The 18,605-nt window shown below is 51.3% G+C and overlaps 5 protein-coding genes across 6 annotated transcripts; 2 read left to right on the top strand and 3 right to left on the bottom strand.

Moving 5' to 3' along the window:
- Positions 1-8: 8 nt before the first annotated feature.
- Positions 9-4,125, bottom strand: LOC1275487 (SUMO-activating enzyme subunit 2). Its single transcript, XM_314735.5, has 6 exons — positions 2,755-4,125; positions 2,455-2,629; positions 2,161-2,315; positions 1,796-2,083; positions 1,178-1,713; positions 9-1,087 (listed from the first exon to the last, which is right to left on the bottom strand). The coding sequence occupies exons 2-6, from the start codon at positions 2,596-2,598 to the stop codon at positions 207-209; spliced, it is 2,004 nt and encodes a 667-aa protein (XP_314735.4). The 5' UTR covers positions 2,599-2,629; positions 2,755-4,125; the 3' UTR covers positions 9-206.
- A 105-nt stretch (positions 4,126-4,230) lies between these two features.
- Positions 4,231-9,517, top strand: LOC1275486 (protein pigeon). Of its 2 annotated transcripts, none has more exons than XM_314733.5 (4): positions 4,231-4,717; positions 4,805-6,240; positions 6,313-7,567; positions 8,735-9,517. In XM_314733.5, exons 1-4 carry the CDS (start codon positions 4,654-4,656, stop codon positions 8,884-8,886), a joined length of 2,907 nt encoding a protein of 968 aa, XP_314733.5. In that variant the 5' UTR covers positions 4,231-4,653; the 3' UTR covers positions 8,887-9,517. The 2 variants fall into 2 exon arrangements, with proteins under 2 accessions (XP_314733.5, XP_061515836.1); XM_061659852.1 differs by having other exon boundaries at positions 7,769-9,517.
- Positions 9,315-12,260, bottom strand: LOC133393731 (uncharacterized). Its single transcript, XM_061659857.1, has one exon. The coding sequence runs from the start codon at positions 12,107-12,109 to the stop codon at positions 10,319-10,321; it is 1,791 nt and encodes a 596-aa protein (XP_061515841.1). The 5' UTR covers positions 12,110-12,260; the 3' UTR covers positions 9,315-10,318.
- A 1,039-nt stretch (positions 12,261-13,299) lies between these two features.
- Positions 13,300-15,926, bottom strand: LOC1275484 (protein SDA1 homolog). Its single transcript, XM_061659853.1, has 2 exons — positions 14,742-15,926; positions 13,300-14,664 (listed from the first exon to the last, which is right to left on the bottom strand). Exons 1-2 carry the CDS (start codon positions 15,761-15,763, stop codon positions 13,359-13,361), a joined length of 2,328 nt encoding a protein of 775 aa, XP_061515837.1. The 5' UTR covers positions 15,764-15,926; the 3' UTR covers positions 13,300-13,358.
- Positions 15,927-16,633: 707 nt separating this feature from the next.
- Positions 16,634-18,556, top strand: LOC1275483 (zinc finger CCCH domain-containing protein 15 homolog). The gene is made up of 4 exons (XM_314730.5): positions 16,634-16,862; positions 16,993-17,436; positions 17,512-18,000; positions 18,068-18,556. The coding sequence occupies exons 1-4, from the start codon at positions 16,794-16,796 to the stop codon at positions 18,326-18,328; spliced, it is 1,263 nt and encodes a 420-aa protein (XP_314730.5). The 5' UTR covers positions 16,634-16,793; the 3' UTR covers positions 18,329-18,556.
- The last annotated feature ends 49 nt before the right edge of the window (positions 18,557-18,605 follow it).

The following is an 18,605-nucleotide window of genomic DNA, read 5'->3' as shown; positions in this document are numbered from 1 at the left end:
GTGACGGGTTTCCTTGTACGACAGATAAAATTTATTTCAGGAGATTTTCTGCTCATACAATGTGTGTTTTCCCAGAAGGATAATTAGTTGACGATGACATCGATAATCATGAGATGTGGATCGATACGAACCTGTGTGTGTGTGTGTGTGTGTGTTTTGCTCTTACTTTCTAAAACCCCCCGGCCCGCCCGCTGCTGACCTGCATCCTAATCCAGTATGACCAAATCATCATCATCGTCATCCATCGGATGGGAGGAGGATACTTTGGCCTTTTTGTTTGCCGGTTCATCATCCTCCGGTGCGTGCTTCCGCTTCTCCACGCTCTTGCCCGGTGTCGTGACGGCGTCGGCGGCCGCCTTCGACGTGGACGGCTTCTCGTCCTCATCATCCTCGATGATGCACATATCATCGTCATCGTCCTCCACCTCGTTCACGGTGGTGGATTGCTTCCCGTTCGACGACGATCCGTTCAGTCCCTTCGAGGTGGACGGCTGTGCATCGTCCACCGGTGCCGCTGCCGGTTTGACTTCCTCCTTCTTCTCCTCTTCCTCTTTCGGTTTCAGCGAGTCCGGATCGGCCACGATCTCGAACGGTGCCTCCTCCCGGCCCGCCTCCTTGTGCAGCACGGTTATGCTGAGCTCGTAGTTCTGCAGGAAATCGTCCGCCTTCAGTATGCACCCGTTGACGATCTTCAGCTCCTCCAGCGTCTTATCGTTGTTGCAATCCTTTTCATCCTCCTCGGATGAGATCACGATCGTCCCGGTGCCGTCCAGCAGGACGTCCGGGCTGACCATGTTCAACGCCTTGATCAGTATGTCGTCCCGGAACTCGCGCACGGTCAGCTTCTTGGTGTCGACCTTCAGCACCACCTCCGGCTTGGCGGCGCACACGTAGCATTTCGGCTTCGGTGGAATGATCAGCGTTTCCGGTACGATGAACTGATTGCGACCGTTGACCCGCAGCCGCACGTACACCGTCTTGCACGCTTCGTACTCCTGCTGCAGCACGCGGAAGGCGCGCATCACGACAATGCCGGCCGTAATGGCGTTCGTCGTCGCGATTGCCGGTATGATGTTGCCTGCCATTGCTGTTGAAAAAGAGAGGAGAGACCCATTTAGTCCCAGTTGGCTTTGATCGCAGGACAAGCAGGGCGCCTGCTAACCCATTGTTTACTTACACTTAATCTCGAACCGACTCTTTCTTGGAATGCCAAAGATTTGTGCACGAATATTGGCACAGGCGGCCACAAAGTCCATCCCGTCCTTGTCGTCCTTGTCCCAGACGAGATGGTCGCCTTCCGGCAGCTTGCCGACCGCTTCCTTCAGCGCCTTAATGCTCTCGCCAAACACCTTCGCCGTCTGGGCCATGCTGAGCACCTTCTGATCGCGGGTCACACTGTCCTCGACAATGCTACCATCCTCCCCGTCGCCTTCCTGCACCGCGTCCCACTTGGCCGGCTTCGGTGGCGTGCGGTTCTTCCACAGGTTGGACATGCTCAGCAGATAGTTGATGTCGTCGAAGAACAGTTTGTTGAAAATCTTCTCCGGATCGTATTCGCACTGCTTGGCCCAGGTGCGCGTATTGACACGATCCACGTTGCCCTTCTCGTTCGCTTCCTTCTCCAGCGCTGAGCTGCCCACATCGGCACCCGCTTCCGGATCGGCTGTATCCGGGGACACGTCCTCATCCTCATTGCTTTCACCAAACAGTTGACTGTAAATGCAAGTAAAGTAGCAAGAAAGAGTTAAATGCTAGTACTTTTTCCCCCATTTTCCTTCAATCTTTAACTGCTTACTTAAACAGATGCTTCGCCCACACGATGCAGTGAATCGGTTCCGACGGAGTGTTGCGGATCGTACATCCCGGGTAGGACTTTTGAGCCGGCTGCGGGACACACTCGTAGCACGAGGTGAGTCCACGCTTGATCAGCTCCACCTGCCCGTTGTATCCGGCCGTGCCCGATTCTATCAACGGCACGTCGGCCGTCAGACACAGGCGATTGACGTGACTGCGCGCAGCGCGGTTATCCAGCGCATTCAGGACGATGGAGAACTGTTGGAAGAAATTCACACCATAGTTGTTGCTGCAATGGTAATTACAAACACACAAATCAGTACAGAGTGTGGTGGAAGTGTGGCCAACACGGCGGCCTACACTTACGTCGTAATACTGTCATGGTATGCTTTGATCTTGGCGTTCGGATTGAACGCCAGAGCACTCTCCCGGGCGACGTTCGCTTTCGACTTGCCGACGTGCTCCTTGTGGAACAGAAATTGACGATTCAGGTTGCTAACGTCGATCGTATCCAAATCGATCTGTAAAAAAACGAACCATCAGTTTGTTGATAACGGAGAGACAGATGCATCATCATTCTTTTTTTTAGAATGTAAGGTTATGTTCCTTGGGACGCTTTTTTCCGCGAAGCAGGTACAACACCCCACACCCATTACTTACGATCTCAATGTCCGTGAATCCTGTTAGTACGAGATTTTTCAATATTTCACACCCAATTCCGCCCGCTCCGACGACTAGCACCTTCGATTCGGTAATTTTCTTCTGCAGCTCCGCCTCGAAAACACCATCAAGCTGGGCAGCCATATTTTATGCGGTGCGAAAATGCGCTTCTTCACTACACACGTACGCGAATCGGTAAAAAGGGGGGAAAATATCAGTTATGGGCAATCCGGTTCGATGAACCACGTGCAATGGAACGCTTTGATGGAGATTTTTCGCACAACTGGCCAACAAACTTACGGGAAAAGCCACTTTCGTCAATAGACCGGGTACATAAATTAGCAACACAAAACAGCGTTCGTTCTGCTTGTTTTTCTCTCCTTTTTCTAATGCCGCATGACAAGCGGCCAACTGACAGCGAATCGTTTGACATTGAGAGAGTAGGACGGAAAAGGCGGACCCAGTCGACAATTTTTTTCAATGCTCGATGAATGCTTATTAAGGCACTGCTTTGCAAAAACGCTGGGGGAAAACTAAAAAAGGAAAAAATGGCTAAATATTAAGATAAAATTAAGGTTCATTTCTGGTCTTTACAATAACATCTAGGGTAATTCCGACTCCGGATGACTCAGACACCGGACAACTTTGATTTCAGATGACTTCAACTACGGATGACTCCGACTATGGACGACTCAGAACGAATCCATCTTCGGATGACACCAGCTTCGGATGTCTCCGGGCAACCGGATTCCTCACATTTAGGTTGACTCCGGGTACGGATGACTCCGAACGAATCAGAATTTGGATGACTCCGACTTCTGACAACTACGACGTTGGACTACTTCAACTTGGAACGACTCTGATTCCTGAAAACTTCGATTCTAGATTATTTTTACCGACACCGACTCCGGATGACTTTCACTCCATTTTAATTCACCTCCAGATGACTCCGAATCCGAACGACTCCGACTTCGTATGCCTCCGACTCCGGATGACTCCAACATTGGATGAATTCGACTCCGGACAATTCCGACTTTGGATATTCCCGAATCCGGAAAATTTAGACTTCTGATGGCTTCGACCTCGAATGACTCCGACTCCGACCGAGTGCAGCTCTTTACCCGGACCGATTCCTTATGACTTCTGGTTGACTTCGACGCTGACGACTCCGGATGACTTCGACTTCGAATGACTCCGAATACGGACAACTTCAATTACGGTTGGCTCCAACTCTGTATGAATCCAACTGCTCCGGACGATTCCGGTCTTTCGGAGTAGGGAACAAAATCTAGATCAGAGTCGATTCCGAATATTTGCCAATGTTACCCATCACTACATCCAACGTTTCCAACCGGTTACTTGGATCTTCAGGATCTTGGGAGCAGTTTTCCAAAGAAGCCGACCGGTACCAACGGTTTCTTTTTAAACGATTTGCTCATCACAATTTCCCCCTTCCGGTAGGAGAACGCCATCCTCCCCTTCCTCTGCCTTCCTAACAATTAGAAGCCTATTTCCACCTTTCCTCCGCCCAGCAGCTTCCTATACACAACATTTCAAAATCAAACACACAAATAACTACCGTTCTCCGGCCGTTTTGTTTACAATTTCATGCGCATGTGCGTGCTAAAAGGCAAACACGAAAAAAGCGTCTCCCGTCGCCATCGTTCACGGTGACTGCACCGGACGACAACTGCTGATAAGAAGCGGGAAGAGTGGGGAGAAAACGCGACAAGGGATAGGGCGCGTGTTGGTAGAGCAGTGTAGGGAAAATGCCGACGACAACGCAAACGCAGCCGAGTCGGTGCCAACGGTGGTAGAGCTGAAAGAGGCGAGTCAGAGAGCAAGAAAGAGCGAGACCGAGAGAGGCCCTAACCGTAAACTTATTATCAGCAGCACCGAATTCCAGCATCATTGACAGAGTGGCAACACAGACGGAACGAGGAAAAGATTATTGATTTCAGCAATGTGATGTGAGCAGCGGGCCAACAAACGAAGCCGCCAGAATCGAAACGGTGAATCCCAGCAGAACCGGAAACGTTGCATCGCCTACCACTCTCTGCCGTTGCTGGGCAACTGAGAAAAAGTGATTTTGCTAGAGTGATTAATTTTCCACTAAAAAAGGCACTCTGCTCTGTAGAGGTGTGTGTGTGTCGTGTACGTGTCTTCTGGAATTTTGGAGTGTCCCAGAGCGATAGTAGAATGTTGAAGCAGGAAAACTTGGCCGCCAACTTCTGTGGGTTACTGTCCGTTAGTGGAAATAAAGGTAAGTGTGAATGCCGATACTACTACTCCCTCAATGTATTCAATTTATACAACATTTGTGCAATTTCTTCTTCTTCTCCCCCTGCAGATGTCGCTATCGAGTGGCGCATTCTGGGGAAGGAGCAGGATAGCTCACTGCTCGCTAGCTGGGTATCATTCGACCCCCGCAAAGGACGCGAGGAGCAACGAACGAACGTCGGCATTTACACGCCGAAAAGCAAAACGTTCGACGTGCTGTACACCTTCCCGGGCCGAGAGAACGTAATACAGGCTTCGGTTAACCTCACGCACACCCTGCTGCTGTACGTAACGAAGCAGATCAAGCAGGACGAGTCCGGCCACAACGGGGACATTTACCGTGCGTACCTGGTGGAGGTGCGCCCCAAACTGGACGCGGCACAGCCCCACCTGCTGCTCGAGGTCGAGCGCAACCGGCAGGTGATGGCAACGTTCCTCTGGCGCAAGCTGTCCACCTTCGAGAAGCACTATCAGGACAAATTTTTGCTCCTGGTACACCACGAGCACGTGCTGCTGTATACGGCGTCGTTGAAAAAGCTCGAACAGCAGTCGGAGGAGGAGGATGCGCTTGCTGCGGGGAGCAGTAGCCGCATCGATTACACCAACCCCAACGCCTGGGAGTTGGATCGGAACGGGCTGAAAAGTGAAACGCTCACGAAAGCCTTCATATGGGCGCAGTGGGATCCAACCGTCCAAGCGTTGTACTACATTCATCTCAAACCGACGGCACGCACTATCTTCGAGAAGGAGGACGACTCAGCGGGCGAGCAGGGCGAACCGACCAAACGGCTACAACCGACCCTGTCCGCGTTTCAGTTTCACGACGATCTGCCCACCGAAACGGTGCTGAACATTCCGCTGAATCTGCCGAAAATTCCTTCCTCGAGCAGTGAGGACATTTACGAAGACGATACCGTCCCGCTGCGCATACACGACTCGTCGCTCAATCTCGTCATCGTGAGTGACGAGTCGGGGATGCTGTTCGTCTGCCACTACTACCTGTACCAGCCGGTCAAGCAGCGGGAGGAGGAGGCACCACCGGCGAACGGTGGGACCACTGCGCAGACCATCTTCGACGTACACTTTGCGTACTCGGTGACGATCCTGCACCACGGTTGTGTCATACACTGCGTCATGCCGGGCATACCGTGGGAGAAGGCGAAGCTGATGAAGCCCACCTTTACGCTGCACGGCGACCACCACGTGCTGGTGTTCCAGGCGGACCTGTTCATGCACCTGCTCGATGTGGGACTGTCGCACGAACCGTCATGCCATATCGTGTGCGCACCGTTTACCCGTGCGCCGATTACGCAGCTGGTGCCGTGCTTCGCGACCAACAACATTTGCTACGATTCGGCCACGCTCGATCTCATCTCGATCACGATACCGAAGTCGCACCTGATCGATGCGTTCCGGAACGATACGTCGATCGACAATCGGTTGGCGATCGTGCACTACTTCCTGGCGCACTCGACCGGGGGTGATATTATTGAAATCTTTTCCGAGGTAAGTACGAGGGGTTTGCGGGTGTATCGAAATCGGGATTAGATTATTTATCCTTTCGCTGTCCTTGCACAGATCCTGAGCATCATCATGGAACGGCCACTTCATCTGGACACGGTACCGCTGCTGAAGGAAGCACTCGTGGCGGGCACGTACGCATCGGCCAAGAAAGGGCTCACCCAGGACCAGCTGGCCCTGTTCCGGCTGCTTCCGCTAACCACCTGCAGCTCGAGCAAGCCGATCGAAGCCAAGGTGGGCAAGCTGAGCGTGGGCCTGTCGCACGAAACGCTCTACAACACGTCGATGATGTTGCTGTCGCCCCAGCAGCGCCTCTCGCCCTTCCGCAAGGACATCTGGACGCTGCTGTGGGATCGGCTGAGCGATACCGGTGGCAGCAGCAAGGAACGGCCCCGCTTCCACCAGGAGCAGGTGCGCGAGAAGCTGATGTACTCGCTCGCCTGCTACCAGCCGGAGGCGCTGTCCCGCTGCACCACCCCAATGTCGCCCGCCAACCCGATCGGTGGGGCCACGTTCGGGCTGGACTTTGTGGCGGGTGCCGGTGGCGTCGGCGGCGGTGCCCGTGGCAGGCTGCAGAACGATCTACCGTTCGTGGAAACGGAGGCGTGCACCGCCAACAAGCAGGAGCTGGTGCTGAACGTGAATCTGCGCGAGCTGAGCATGCATCTGGTGAAGCACAGCGTAAAGGAGGTGACCGGCTTCCGGTGGCTAAAGAACGCCTTTTACGACACCAATCCGGCCACTTCGCACGTGCATGCCGTTGCGACGCGCTACGTCGCCGCGCAGCTGGAACAATCGCGCGCGCTCTGCGTGCTCGCGTGCCGTACGGCCGGCCTAGACCATGCGCTCGCGGTGGAGGGCTCGGAAAGCCGCGGCTTTGCGCTGATCGATCAGCTTGAGCGGGCCCTGCAGGTACGGCTGTTTGCCATGCTCGAGCGGTACTGTTTGGCGGTGGAGACGCTTGCCTTTCCGCTGCCGCTCGGTTTCTGCTCGTTCTTTTCGTACCTCGGCTACCGGGCGCTGCCGTTCGACGGGTTCATGCAGTACGTCGAGCACCACGTGTTCGAGCTGCAGATCGACGTGGTGAAGGTGATCTTTGCCGACATCGAGGACACGCCGGACGGGATTCGGCGGAAGCTGAATCTGCTCATGATACTGCCCCGGTCGAGGGCACGCCGGCTGCTGAACAGCTGGAACCATCCGGTCAGCGCGATGCTGCGCGGGCGCGAACACGCGATGAACATTCTGTCCGGCAACTCGGTGCATCCGCGCGGATCGTCGCATCTGAGGAAGCGCGACTATCAACCGAAAGGTAGCAAGCACTCGAAACGCCGGAGACGGCATCTGCCCGGTTATCCGCGCGTGTGTTGCATGTATTGAATCGTGTTTTTGGTTTGTTTTGTGTTGAATGTTTTGTCATTCTGTTCCGTAAGTGTAAGCGCGTTTTACGTTTCTTCCTTTTCTTAATTTTCATTTATTTGTCATTGTTTTTTTTCATTTCGCTGTTTTTCAGTTTCCACTTGCTTTGGTAACGGTTGTGATCGTTTTTTCAATTGGTTCGGTTGCGCGCGCTCAGATGTAAAACATTGCATGCCCTCGCCGCCATCATTTCACGCGAGCCGTTCGGTACGCAAACCGCCACCGGCTGCATCCTCCTCACCCTCATCCTGCTCGGAAGCTTCCTCGCCCATCTCATCCTCCGAGTACGATCAGATGGAAAACTCGTCCCGGTCGCGCAATCTGCGTACCTACGCGAGCCTCAACGCGCTCCGGCTCGTTACGTCCCCTTCGTCGCTGGTCGATCTGGAGGCGGGCAGCGGCACTGCCAGCGACCGGGCCGGGGAGGATGAAAAGGAGGAACAGCAGCCGCCCAACGTTACCATTACCTTTGGCAGTTCCCGGTCGACGGGATCGAATGGGGCGGCGAGAACGCGCTTCCAGCGGTTCCGCTGCACCTCCTCTACGTCCTCGTTTTTGATGCAGCTTTGCCGTGACTCACCGTCGGATAAAATTGTCCGACTGTCCAGACGGCATGCAGCGGCTGCCCGTGCCCGTTGCCTTAATGCCGGGCTGGATGCGTCCCTGAAAACAACGCTACTGCTAGGCGTTGGATATTTAATTCTGGCCAGCACGATCATCGCTGTGGTCGTGTTTGCTACACTCGAATTCCGCATTGTCCCATCAATTGCCTGGTGTACGCAGGCGATTAGAATGCTTTTTTAAAACGACAGCTTCCATCCGTTCACTGACTCGTTCACGGGGCTCGAAACACGCATCATTCCATTTTTCCCATCTGCATGCATCATTTATTGGTTTTAAAATATTTATTTATTTTTCTGTTTTTTTTTTTGGTAGTTGCTTTTTTTTCGTTTTGCTTCTGCACTTGGAATGCTGTTGCACTCTGTCTGATAGAGCCAACTGCACTCTGTCTGATAGAGCCTATTTAGTAATGTTCCCCCTCGTTCAACATTCGTTTTAGATCTCAGCCAAGGTTTAGGGGCGGCCCGGAAGCTCCAACAACCGTTGGACAATTTCCTCGACCTACTTACCGCCAAAGCGAACCTGAACGAACTTGACTTTAATCTGCTAATCGAAACGACACTAACATCGGTGGAAAACTTTCACATGTAGGAAAGGAATTATACAGTGCCAATGGGTGAAAACGAGCGTATTATTTCGTGTTTCCGGTAAGCTAGGCATTACTTCCTATTGGATAAGCATAAGAATTCTAATTCTTTTTGCTCGCGAAGCAGCTATAGTGCAATATTGAAAGTCAGATTAAACATTATTAAGTTAGGAGAGCGTTATCATTTCGCACAAAGAGTCCACCGCTCCTTCGGAAGGATTAGTTCGCGATGTTTTAAGTGATATACAGATGATACTCATCTTCTAATCTCAGCGGAATTGTACGAAATCGATCGTACGGTACAGTTTGCTGCATGATATGCTTCGTAAATTTGGTTGCTGGTAGTTATGTGCCATGCTTTCGGATATTGTTTATCGTGTTGGAAGGTTCGATATTGTGTTCATTCCCGTCGAATGATTAAGGCAAAGCAGCGTAACTAGTTTACATTTCACTTTTATTTCGCTTATGGTTCAACAATTTAACGGAGTACAAATAACACTCTCTGTCTCTCTCACTCTGCATGCGTTTTGTTGTCGCAAAAAAGGTTATAATTTTCTTTTCTGATAAAGCAATATAACATATACAGGAGAAGTAAAGGGACACCAATAAACTAAAAGCAGGCCAAATTTACCTAAACTTTCTTATAGCGTCGTTTTTTCCAATTACAAAAACATGATAAATCGTCACATGAAAAGTCCATTAGTAGAAATGAAAGTTGATTTTGGAAGGAAAAGCGATAGTATTTTTTTGAGTTTACGTTATTTTGCAAATATTTCAATACATTTTGAGAACTCCATTTTAACAAATTACAAAATTTATCATAAAAATTAGTTAAAAACGTCGAAGAAGTCACAATTTTGGTGTAAGTTTTAAGCCAATTGCTTTAAAGGGCTAATGTTAATCGAAAATATCACTATTTATTGGCCTGGTACTAGAGTTTCATTTAGACCTTCTTCATCCTTAAAAAGCAGCTCGATGTACTCTCTTTAAATAGAGTAAATACGTGTAGTTGTATAATATGTATGGCTTCTAAATTATTTACACACTGTAACGTTCATATGCATCTCTCAGCGATGAAATATTTCTTCACACCTTGCTGGACCACTAGCGCAGTTCGATTTCCACACAAATCGAGTGCAGTGGTAAAATTCCGTACAAAAATAAGCTTCTCGCATCTTCAATCAAGCCTTTTGTATCACAATAGTTACGCCAATACGTTCAAAAGTGCGTTGTACGTATTGTCGTTTGATTATCCTTTTTGTTGATTAAATATTTCACTATAAATCCCCTCACAGTACGCCACCGGTGTACCACGTGTCTTTTGTGCGCATAATGTTTCGTGTTTGCGTACGCTTTGGTAATTCGTTGCCAGTGGGGCTCGATCAAGGCAATCGGGTTAGGGCTTACTCTTCGTCTAACTTTCCGTTCCATTTCGGTTTACCTTGGCAGGGATGTATCGACCGATGTGAGCTGCGTATTGTCGGCCGGAATCCACTGCTGCTGCGTCGAATCTAGCGCGGGTGCCCCATCCGCCTCGGCCATGCGCGATCGTCGCTTGATCGAAAACTGGCGCAGAAATACGTGCATTGCCGCGAGCAGTACCAGAAACACGCCGAAAACGATACCCACAATAATCCACGGCGAAAGACGGCCGGGTTCGCGATAGATCCCGGCCACGCGGGCCGACTCGCTCAGCTGCGCCTCGGTCGATTTGCCCACCGGTATGATGCGGCTGTTGTCGTTCGCACTGCCCGAAATGATCAGCGACTGTTCGCGCGTAATCTTCACCGGGCGGCTAAATCCGTCCGACACGGTGCTTATTTTCGTACCGCCCAGCTGCGGCACGTACTGGAGCAGCACGTCCATCGACCGTACGTGGCACATTTGCAGCAGCTTCAGCATGCCGACGCCGTGCAGAGTGAGCGATTTCTGCCGGTTGGCGCCATACTGCACGGTGATGGCGGTAAAGTTTGGCATCACGTAAATCCACACGTTCGGATCGGCCAGCTGTATCCAGAGCTGGTTGCGCAGCAGTACCCGCGTCAACCGGCAGTCCGAATCGCGCTCCGTGGCGTTGAAGTACGTCGCCACGATGCAGTCGTCGGTGGTGGACAGGTTGCGCATCAGGTGGTGCGCGTTGCAGAGCGTGAAGTCCGTCAGATGGGTGCACTGTTTGTACTCGTCGAACGTCATCACCATGCCGGTGTGGGACGTCCTGTTGTACGCCATAATGTCGCGATCGAGCACGTACATCTTCATGATGCCGTCCTCCGAAAGCATCGGCACGCTGGTCCCTTTGAGCGTGCGGTACAGCAAGCGGTTGCAGAGCGGTATAATGATGTTGACCACCACCCGGCACCCGTCCACGTTGGCGATCACCTTCGAGAGCGGGTACAGTTTGAGCATTTCGCGAAGTTTCAGCTCGACCGGGAAGATGAACTCTTCCGGCAGAAACTTTTGCACCTTCTGCAGCTCGGCCAGTAGCTGCGTGGGGGAGATGATACTGTCGCTGAGCCCCATCGAGGTGGTGCTCTGCAGCAGCTCCATGAACAGGTTCTTCTTGGCGATGATCTTGTTCAGCAGTATGTCCATCAGCAGCAGCTGGCCCTCGCGCGTAAAATCGATCGTGTGTGGCCGCTTCGGATCGACCTGGAACGTGTTGCCGGACAGCACGGCCAACGCCTCGTTCGTAGTGTTGTAGAACATCCTGAGCGACGATGACTCAATGGTGAGCTGCTGATTCACCTTGTCGAATTTGCTGTGTATATCGTTTCTATCCTCATCGTCCATCAGCCCGAACCAGGATCGAAATATGCCTCGTTTCGTGCGTCTCGGGCCACCTGCCCCTCCCTCCTCTTCGCAGAAGCTCCTGAGCAGGATGCTGAAATCGTTCAGCTCTTTGTTCAGGCCCAGAATGTTGAGGATGCCGTCGCAGTTGCCAATGCGCTTCGCCTGCATCTCGGCGCACGCTTGCAGCAGATTGGCGACGGTAGCATTTGCCGTTGCGATTTCATCGACGAAAAGCGCTATATCGTAATTGGCCCGCAGCGTCCACGAGCTTACCTGCACCTTTATCGTTTTCAGCTCCTCGAAGTACACTCCGTCCGTGTAGAGCGGATCGTTCGACACGGGACTTTCTTCGATGTGATACGTTGGGAAGGCGCTGCATGGTTGCGACAACAGCAGCGAGCATATCACGGCAGAGATTTTGCTGAACTGTGCATACATGACTATTTGAACACACGGACAGAGGGAAGTCGAAGGGTTTGATTTACATTACACCAGGAACGCAATTAGGACGAGCTACTAAACACTGGAAAATATGAAGATAAACAATACGACTTTGGCGGAGAGACGTCAATTGTGTACCAAGGTATGTACATTAAAAAACAGTACGATTTCCAAGATATATATAGATGTGATGTTTAATTTTACCGTTGATTTTAATACTTCGAAAGAGAACAAGGAATAGAAACGTTTACCTCCAATTTGTGTTATAAGCGTAAAGTGTCGGTAAATGTTAAATGTTTTTCAAGTACGCTCCCGTAATGTAAGATCACAATAGCGCTTCTGAGGTGTCCAGGATGTGTAGCCAAGATTTAAAAGACGCTTTATTACTTCAAGAACCGATTCCATGCTTAAACAGGTAGACTCGTCAGTATTTAAAGGTTCAATTTAGTGATGGGAGCTCGGAATTGGACCTAACCGATTCCATGTTGGGAATCAATTGTGGAGCCAATTCCGATGCTGGAATCAATTTTATTTCCAGAGACGATTCCAGAGTCGATTTCGGATCCAATTCCGGAGCCGATTCCGGAGCCTATGCCGGAGTTGACTCCGGAGTCGATTCCGGAGTTGACTCCAGAGCCAATTCCAGTGCCGATTTCGGAGTTGACTCTGGAGACAATTCCGGTGTCGGCTCCGGAATCAGAATCGATCTGGAAATCGCAATTTGCTTCGGTAGCAGAATCAGGATTGGCTCCAGAAATGCAATTAGCTCCGGAAGGAGAATCAGTTCTTGAATCGAAATGAGATGTTTCAAAAGCGAAATCAGTCCGAGAATCTCCATGAGAATGGATCGCTTATAAGTAAATTTTGATTCTTTGCAGCTATCAAAACTAACCCAAACGTCTATTCGTCGTCTTTCGAAGCCGATTCTGATTTCGGAGCCTGTTCCGATGCCGGAGCCAATTTCAATTCCGGAACCTACTCCGGAATCCATTCAAGAGCCTATTCCAATTTCGGAATCGATTCCAGAAAACTTCGGAGCTATCCGGAATCGATTCCCACGAAATCTTCATTTTTCCCATAACTAGATAAATTCATAAAAGCCTCGTTGGATGAATCATAGCCTATCGTTGCATGTTGCAATTAATTAAGAAAGCTAAATATCAATTAAAATGACTTACACAGTTTGCTTTGCATTGGCACTACTTTCCGTCAAAAGTAGACGCCCAAAACAGCTAGCCGCAGCGCTTTATTTCATCTTTTTAACGTGCAGCAAGTGCTTACGCAGCGACATCTGCTTGTCGCGGAACGATTTCTTCACCTTGCCGCGCACCTTGTGCCGGATCATCGTGAAGTTCTTGTTCTTCTGCTTCTCGCGGTTCGTCTTGGAGCAGTGCGGGTTCATGCGGTTGTCCTTGTAGCCGAACTTTTCCCGATCTTCGCGCCCCCGCTGCATGCTTTCCACGCGCGCCTGCTTGTCCGCCTTGCGCCGCTTGTAGATCATCTCGATCGCGTCCAGCTTCACGAACTCGCTGCGCTCCGTTTCCAGCTGCCGCTTGCGGCTGTGGTGCGTCACCTGCTTCTTCACGCGCTCCTGCTCGATGCGCGCAAAGTCGGCGTCGGTGAAGATCTTCGTCAGCGCCAGCTCCTGCATCGCCTCGGCCGTGTTGAGCGTTTGCTCGCCTGGCTTTTCCTCGGCCGGTTGTTCAGAAACTGTTTCCGCCTCCTTGCTAGCGGCGGTTGCCTTGGTTACTGTGGGAATTTTCTTCGGCCTGTACTTTCCTCGCTTTTTCGATTTTTTCTGCTTCTGCTCCTCAATTTGCTTCTGTTCTTCTTCCTCTTCCTCATCACTGCAATCTTCCCAGTCGCCCTCATCATCTTCATCTTCATCTTCCTCCTCATCGTCTTCTTCATCTTCCTCTTCTTCTTCGTCCTCATCCTCCTCATCTTCCTCATCTTCCTTTTTCTTATTTTTGGAAGATTTTATCATCGTGATACCCTTCTTACCCTTCTCCTCACGCAACGCGGCTTCGAATTCATCCTCACTGCTGTCCACATCGATCCAGTCCGAATCCGACTCGTCCCCGCCCGGCCCAGCATCCCCCTCCAGCTCGGGCGCATCCTCCCGCAGCAGTGCTTCCGTGCCGGGAATGTACTCCGCAGCATTAATCTCGCCGTACCGTTTCGCTTTAATTTCCACGCTCGCTTCCGTCGGTCGGCCCCGGTCCTTCTTGGCCAGCAGCGTCGGCATCTGCTCGCGGTACAGCATTATCAACGCCTTCGACGCCATCATGACCGACTTTTCCTTGTAGTTCTTGTACATCGTTAAATCGCGCAGCAGGTCCTCGTTCATCGCGAGCGGACAGCGGACACAGATTTCACGCACCGCATTCAGCCCGATCGCCATGACATCGCTCGAGTTCCGCTCGGTGACGAAGTTGTTGACCAGCGTCTTTATGACCGGTTCGATGATTTCCGGCGGAATCAGCTCGTGGGACGCTTGGGCAGCAAACTGCAGTATGCGCGTGACCTGCCGCTGATGGGGCTGCACAAAGCTGCAAAGAAAAACAAGAAAATAGTTACCGATGATCAATCGGGTTCCTAATTGTATCGCGCTAAACCTTTCCCTTACCGCGTTATGTACGGATAGAAGCTGAACAGGAACAGCTCGTGAATGCCGATCAGCCGCGAGATGACGTCCAGATGCATCAGCTTCACCTCGAACCGTTCGTTCCCGTCCTGCAGCTGCTTGAACAGGCTTTCCGCCATGCCCTGCGGGTTGTGTATCAGATGGATGGCGGAGAAGTTGAACGCCACCGGGCGCTTCTTCTTCTTCTGGGCCTGCGTGTACAGCTTTTTGGCCGCCTCCACCTTCTTCTTGCGCTTCTTCGTCTTCTTGTTCACCTTGGCCGCCATCATGATGCCCTTCAGGTCCACCTCCCGGTCGCTGTCCTCCTCATCCTCGTCCTCCTCCTGCTGGTCCGTGCCGAGGAAAAACTTGAGCGACGCCACCAGCACCTTGGTAAACTTGGAAAAGCAGCCCACGTTCGCGATCACGTTCACCGTTTTCGCATCGTTCCACACCTGCTTCCTGTACAGCTCGATCATGATGTCCACCGACATCTTGGCCGCCTTCGGGTTCGTGTCCCGCAGCATCGTGTACATGAAGTTCTGCAGCGTCGAGTTCAGCTTCATGTCCTTCTGCTTGGCGTTCATGTTTTTGATGTCGTTGATGATGTGGTTCTCCAGGAACGTGCGCAGCGCCTTGTCCGGGCAGCGCAGCAGCTGGAAGAACAGCTCCAGCAGATCGAGCGGCGAGATTAGGTTCTTGTTCCGCAGCAGTATCAGCGCCCGGCAGAACGTGTTGCGCATCTCCGGATCGAGCGTGGTCGAGTGCGTCTTCAGCAGGTCGACCAGCGTTTGCGGGAACGCCTTCAGGTCGTCCAGGTAGCACTGGGCGATCTGCGCCAGAAACATGATCGACTCGCACAGGCTCTTGTTTTCCTTGTCCGGCTCGAGCCGGAAGATGTCCAGCACGCTGTGGAAATGGTGGTACTGCTGCAGGAACTCATCGCGGTACGATTCCGGATCGCGCTTGATCAGGTTCTGCAGCTGCGGCAAATTGTCCGGCAGCTGATTATTGTGGCGCACCATCCTTTTTCACCGCGAACAAATACGTTTTCCAAGGATGTAAACAAACACGGCCAGCTACGCTACGGGCCTGACCACATGGCAAAAAGGACGGACTTTTGAAGTATTTACACCAAGGTGCGCTATCGAACGTGTTGCAAGGTGTGACAACCTTGCGTTCGACGGCGGTGGATAGAGCGAGAGGGCGCTATAAAAAACATCGAACAGTGTGCGATGGTAGCAGAGTGACCAAAAATACCAATTTATCTGTATTCCTACCGATTTCTTGACATGCCTATCGATTCACAGATGGGCACCCTGAAAATACCGATTTATTTATTTTTCATACCGTAAACACAGATGAAATGCATATAAAATACTGAACGAGAAACCATCACATCATTTTCCCATTAATTTTATACATTAAACTCCTTTTTTCATTCATGAGGCACGTGAAAAACTCCGGACTTATCGACTCCGAATCGAAAATTGTTCTACTGTATCGTACATATTCGATACCTTACTTGAAAGTAAATTAACTGATCCAAAATTGTCAAATCCAGGGGTCTCTAAACTATGGCCCGCGGACTGCATGCGTCCCTCAAGAGTCTTTAATGCGGCCCGCTATGATTGCGTAAAGGCTAAATTAAATAGCTTTTGTTTCTTACTAATCCGGACTGATCCGGACTGATCTGGATTGATCCGGATTATTCCGTACTGATCCAGACCGATCCGGAGTCGAACCCAGAGTCAAACACTTCTTTTTAACTGAGTTTAAAATTTTAAAACCCACCGAAAACCACCCAAAAAAAATGTTGGTGTTCCTACCGAAAACCGCCAAAATAATCTGGTCACACTGTATAAGATTGTCAAACCAAAAACATCGTCTGACACATTGGGGAGCTGTCAGTGCGAAACGTCACCTTTCGGCAAGTTGGTCGCCGTGTGTGTTTTTGGCTGAATTGTTGTGCCATTTCCATTGCACAGATTGCCAGTTTTCTACTAAAAATTTCCCTAGCAAAAGACCTCCCACAGGGACGTAACCGGCCGGAAAATGCCTCCAAAGAAAGCACCTTCAACCTCGAAGAAGACGGAAGCGAAGAAAAAGGAGAAAATCATTGAGGTAATTGATGACGAAGGGCCTGGCTGTCCCGATGCGATGCTCCGACCCGAAACCGTGTGGAGTCTATACATGAATATGTGTGGCTAAAAATGGAACGTTTCCACTAAACCCAATTCACCCATTTCCGCAGGATAAAACGTTCGGGTTGAAAAACAAAAAAGGAGCCAAGCAGCAAAAGTTCATTTCGCAGGTAGAGAAGCAGGTCAAGAGTGGTGGCCAACATAACCTTGCCACGGCCACCAATGCCAAGAAGGAGGAAAAGGAGAAGAAGCTGAAGGAGCAGAAGGAGCTGGCCAAGCTGTTCAAGCCGGTCGCGACGCAGAAGCTGGAGGCGGGCGCCGATCCCAAGTCGGTGCTGTGCGCCTTCTTCAAGCAGGGCACCTGCACGAAGGGGGACAAGTGCAAGTTTTCGCACGACCCGGCCGTGGAGCGCAAGTCGGAGAAGCGATCGATACACGTCGACATACGCGATGCCGATGTGAACGATACGATCGAGAACTGGTCCGAGGAGAAGCTGGCCGAGGTGGTGGCCAAAAAGCACGGCAAAGAGAAAACGATGCCGACGACCACTATCGTAGGTGCAATTGCATTTGGCCGTGCATGCAGTTCCTCTACATCCGTCCACGTTTTTGTTTTTTTTTTTTTGTAGATCTGCAAATACTTCCTCGACGCGGTCGAACGTTCGCTGTACGGCTGGTTCTGGGAGTGCCCGAATGGCGAGAAGTGTATCTACCGCCACGCCCTGCCGCCCGGCTACGTGCTGAAGAAGGACAAAAAGAAGGCCGAATCACAGAAGGAGGAGATATCGCTGGTCGATCTGATTGAGCGCGAGCGGGCGGCACTCGGGCCGAGCCAGACGCGCGTCACGCTCGAATCGTTCCTGGCGTGGAAGAAGCGCAAGCTGCAGGAGAAGAAGGACAAGCTGCAGAAGGAGGAGGAGCGCAAGCTGAAGGACTTCAAGGCCGGCCGGCAGAACGGACTGTCCGGTAGGGAGATGTTCAGCTTCAATCCGGACCTGATCGACGACGGCACGGACGATGGCGAGGCGGTCGAGTCGTACGGCCGCAACGAGGACGATGACGATGCAACCGAATACAGGGAGCTGGATTTGAACATGCTCAGTCTCAACATCAAGGACGTAAGTGGAAGGTGGAGAGTGCTAACAAGCACCAAGCTACAAGCCTTCTTCTCTCCCTTTTTTGCAGGTCGATAACACTGGCACGGTCGCTGAAACGGATCGATGGGAAAAGATGGCAGCGGAAGCGGCCAGTCGAACTGCTGCCGACGCTACCGCCGCTGAGGGCGATGCCGACGGGGCGGCTGCAAACGATGCGGCACCGATCAACGAGAACTTGTTCCTCGAAGAAGACCTCGAAGGATTGGACGACGACCTAAGCGATGACGATGACGACGAGGACGAAAACAACGGTGGTGGAACTTCGAACGAGGCGAGTGAAAAATCGTGATAAGATACCGCTAACGAACCACACTCACACCGTTTCATGCAAAACGAATAGAGAGAGATAGAGAGAGAGAGGGCAGCCTACTAGATCCTTCTAGAGTGCACAACGTCGTCGTTAGGGTTCTGTTTTTTTTTTGTCGCCACTCTGCCGGATATTTCCGCCTCTTTTTAATTAAAAGCATAAAGTGTAATAAAGATAAATTGTTCACATATGGCTTCTATAACTATTAAATGCTGTGTGAGTGTTTTCTATTTCACTATTGATCGCTTCTCTCATTTAA

Source organism: Anopheles gambiae, chromosome 3 (assembly GCF_943734735.2).
Source record: "Anopheles gambiae chromosome 3, idAnoGambNW_F1_1, whole genome shotgun sequence".
NCBI lineage: Eukaryota > Metazoa > Arthropoda > Insecta > Diptera > Culicidae > Anopheles > Anopheles gambiae.
Note: the sequence above shows the minus strand (reverse complement) of the source record. Positions and strands in the feature narration are given on the sequence as shown.

Bases quoted from the DNA above. Each gene is read 5' to 3' on its own strand.
- LOC1275483 (XM_314730.5), top strand. From the start codon at position 16,794: ATGCCTCCAAAGAAAGCACCTTCAACCTCGAAGAAGACGGAAGCGAAG. The intron at 16,863-16,992 runs GTAATTGATGAC...CCATTTCCGCAG, and splicing joins AAAAGGAGAAAATCATTGAG to GATAAAACGTTCGGGTTGAA. The intron at 17,437-17,511 runs GTAGGTGCAATT...TTTTTTTTGTAG, and splicing joins CGATGCCGACGACCACTATC to ATCTGCAAATACTTCCTCGA.
- LOC1275486 (XM_061659852.1), top strand. From the start codon at position 4,654: ATGTTGAAGCAGGAAAACTTGGCCGCCAACTTCTGTGGGTTACTGTCC. The intron at 4,718-4,804 runs GTAAGTGTGAAT...CTCCCCCTGCAG, and splicing joins GTCCGTTAGTGGAAATAAAG to ATGTCGCTATCGAGTGGCGC. The intron at 7,568-7,768 runs GTAGCAAGCACT...GCTGTTTTTCAG, and splicing joins GCGCGACTATCAACCGAAAG to TTTCCACTTGCTTTGGTAAC.
- LOC1275487 (XM_314735.5), bottom strand. From the start codon at position 2,598: ATGGCTGCCCAGCTTGATGGTGTTTTCGAGGCGGAGCTGCAGAAGAAA. The intron at 2,316-2,454 runs GTAAGTAATGGG...GTTTTTTTACAG, and splicing joins GATTCACGGACATTGAGATC to ATCGATTTGGATACGATCGA. The intron at 2,084-2,160 runs GTAAGTGTAGGC...TTACCATTGCAG, and splicing joins TACCATGACAGTATTACGAC to CAACAACTATGGTGTGAATT.
- LOC133393731 (XM_061659857.1), bottom strand. From the start codon at position 12,109: ATGTATGCACAGTTCAGCAAAATCTCTGCCGTGATATGCTCGCTGCTG.
- LOC1275484 (XM_061659853.1), bottom strand. From the start codon at position 15,763: ATGGTGCGCCACAATAATCAGCTGCCGGACAATTTGCCGCAGCTGCAG. The intron at 14,665-14,741 runs GTAAGGGAAAGG...TTTTCTTTGCAG, and splicing joins TTCTATCCGTACATAACGCG to CTTTGTGCAGCCCCATCAGC.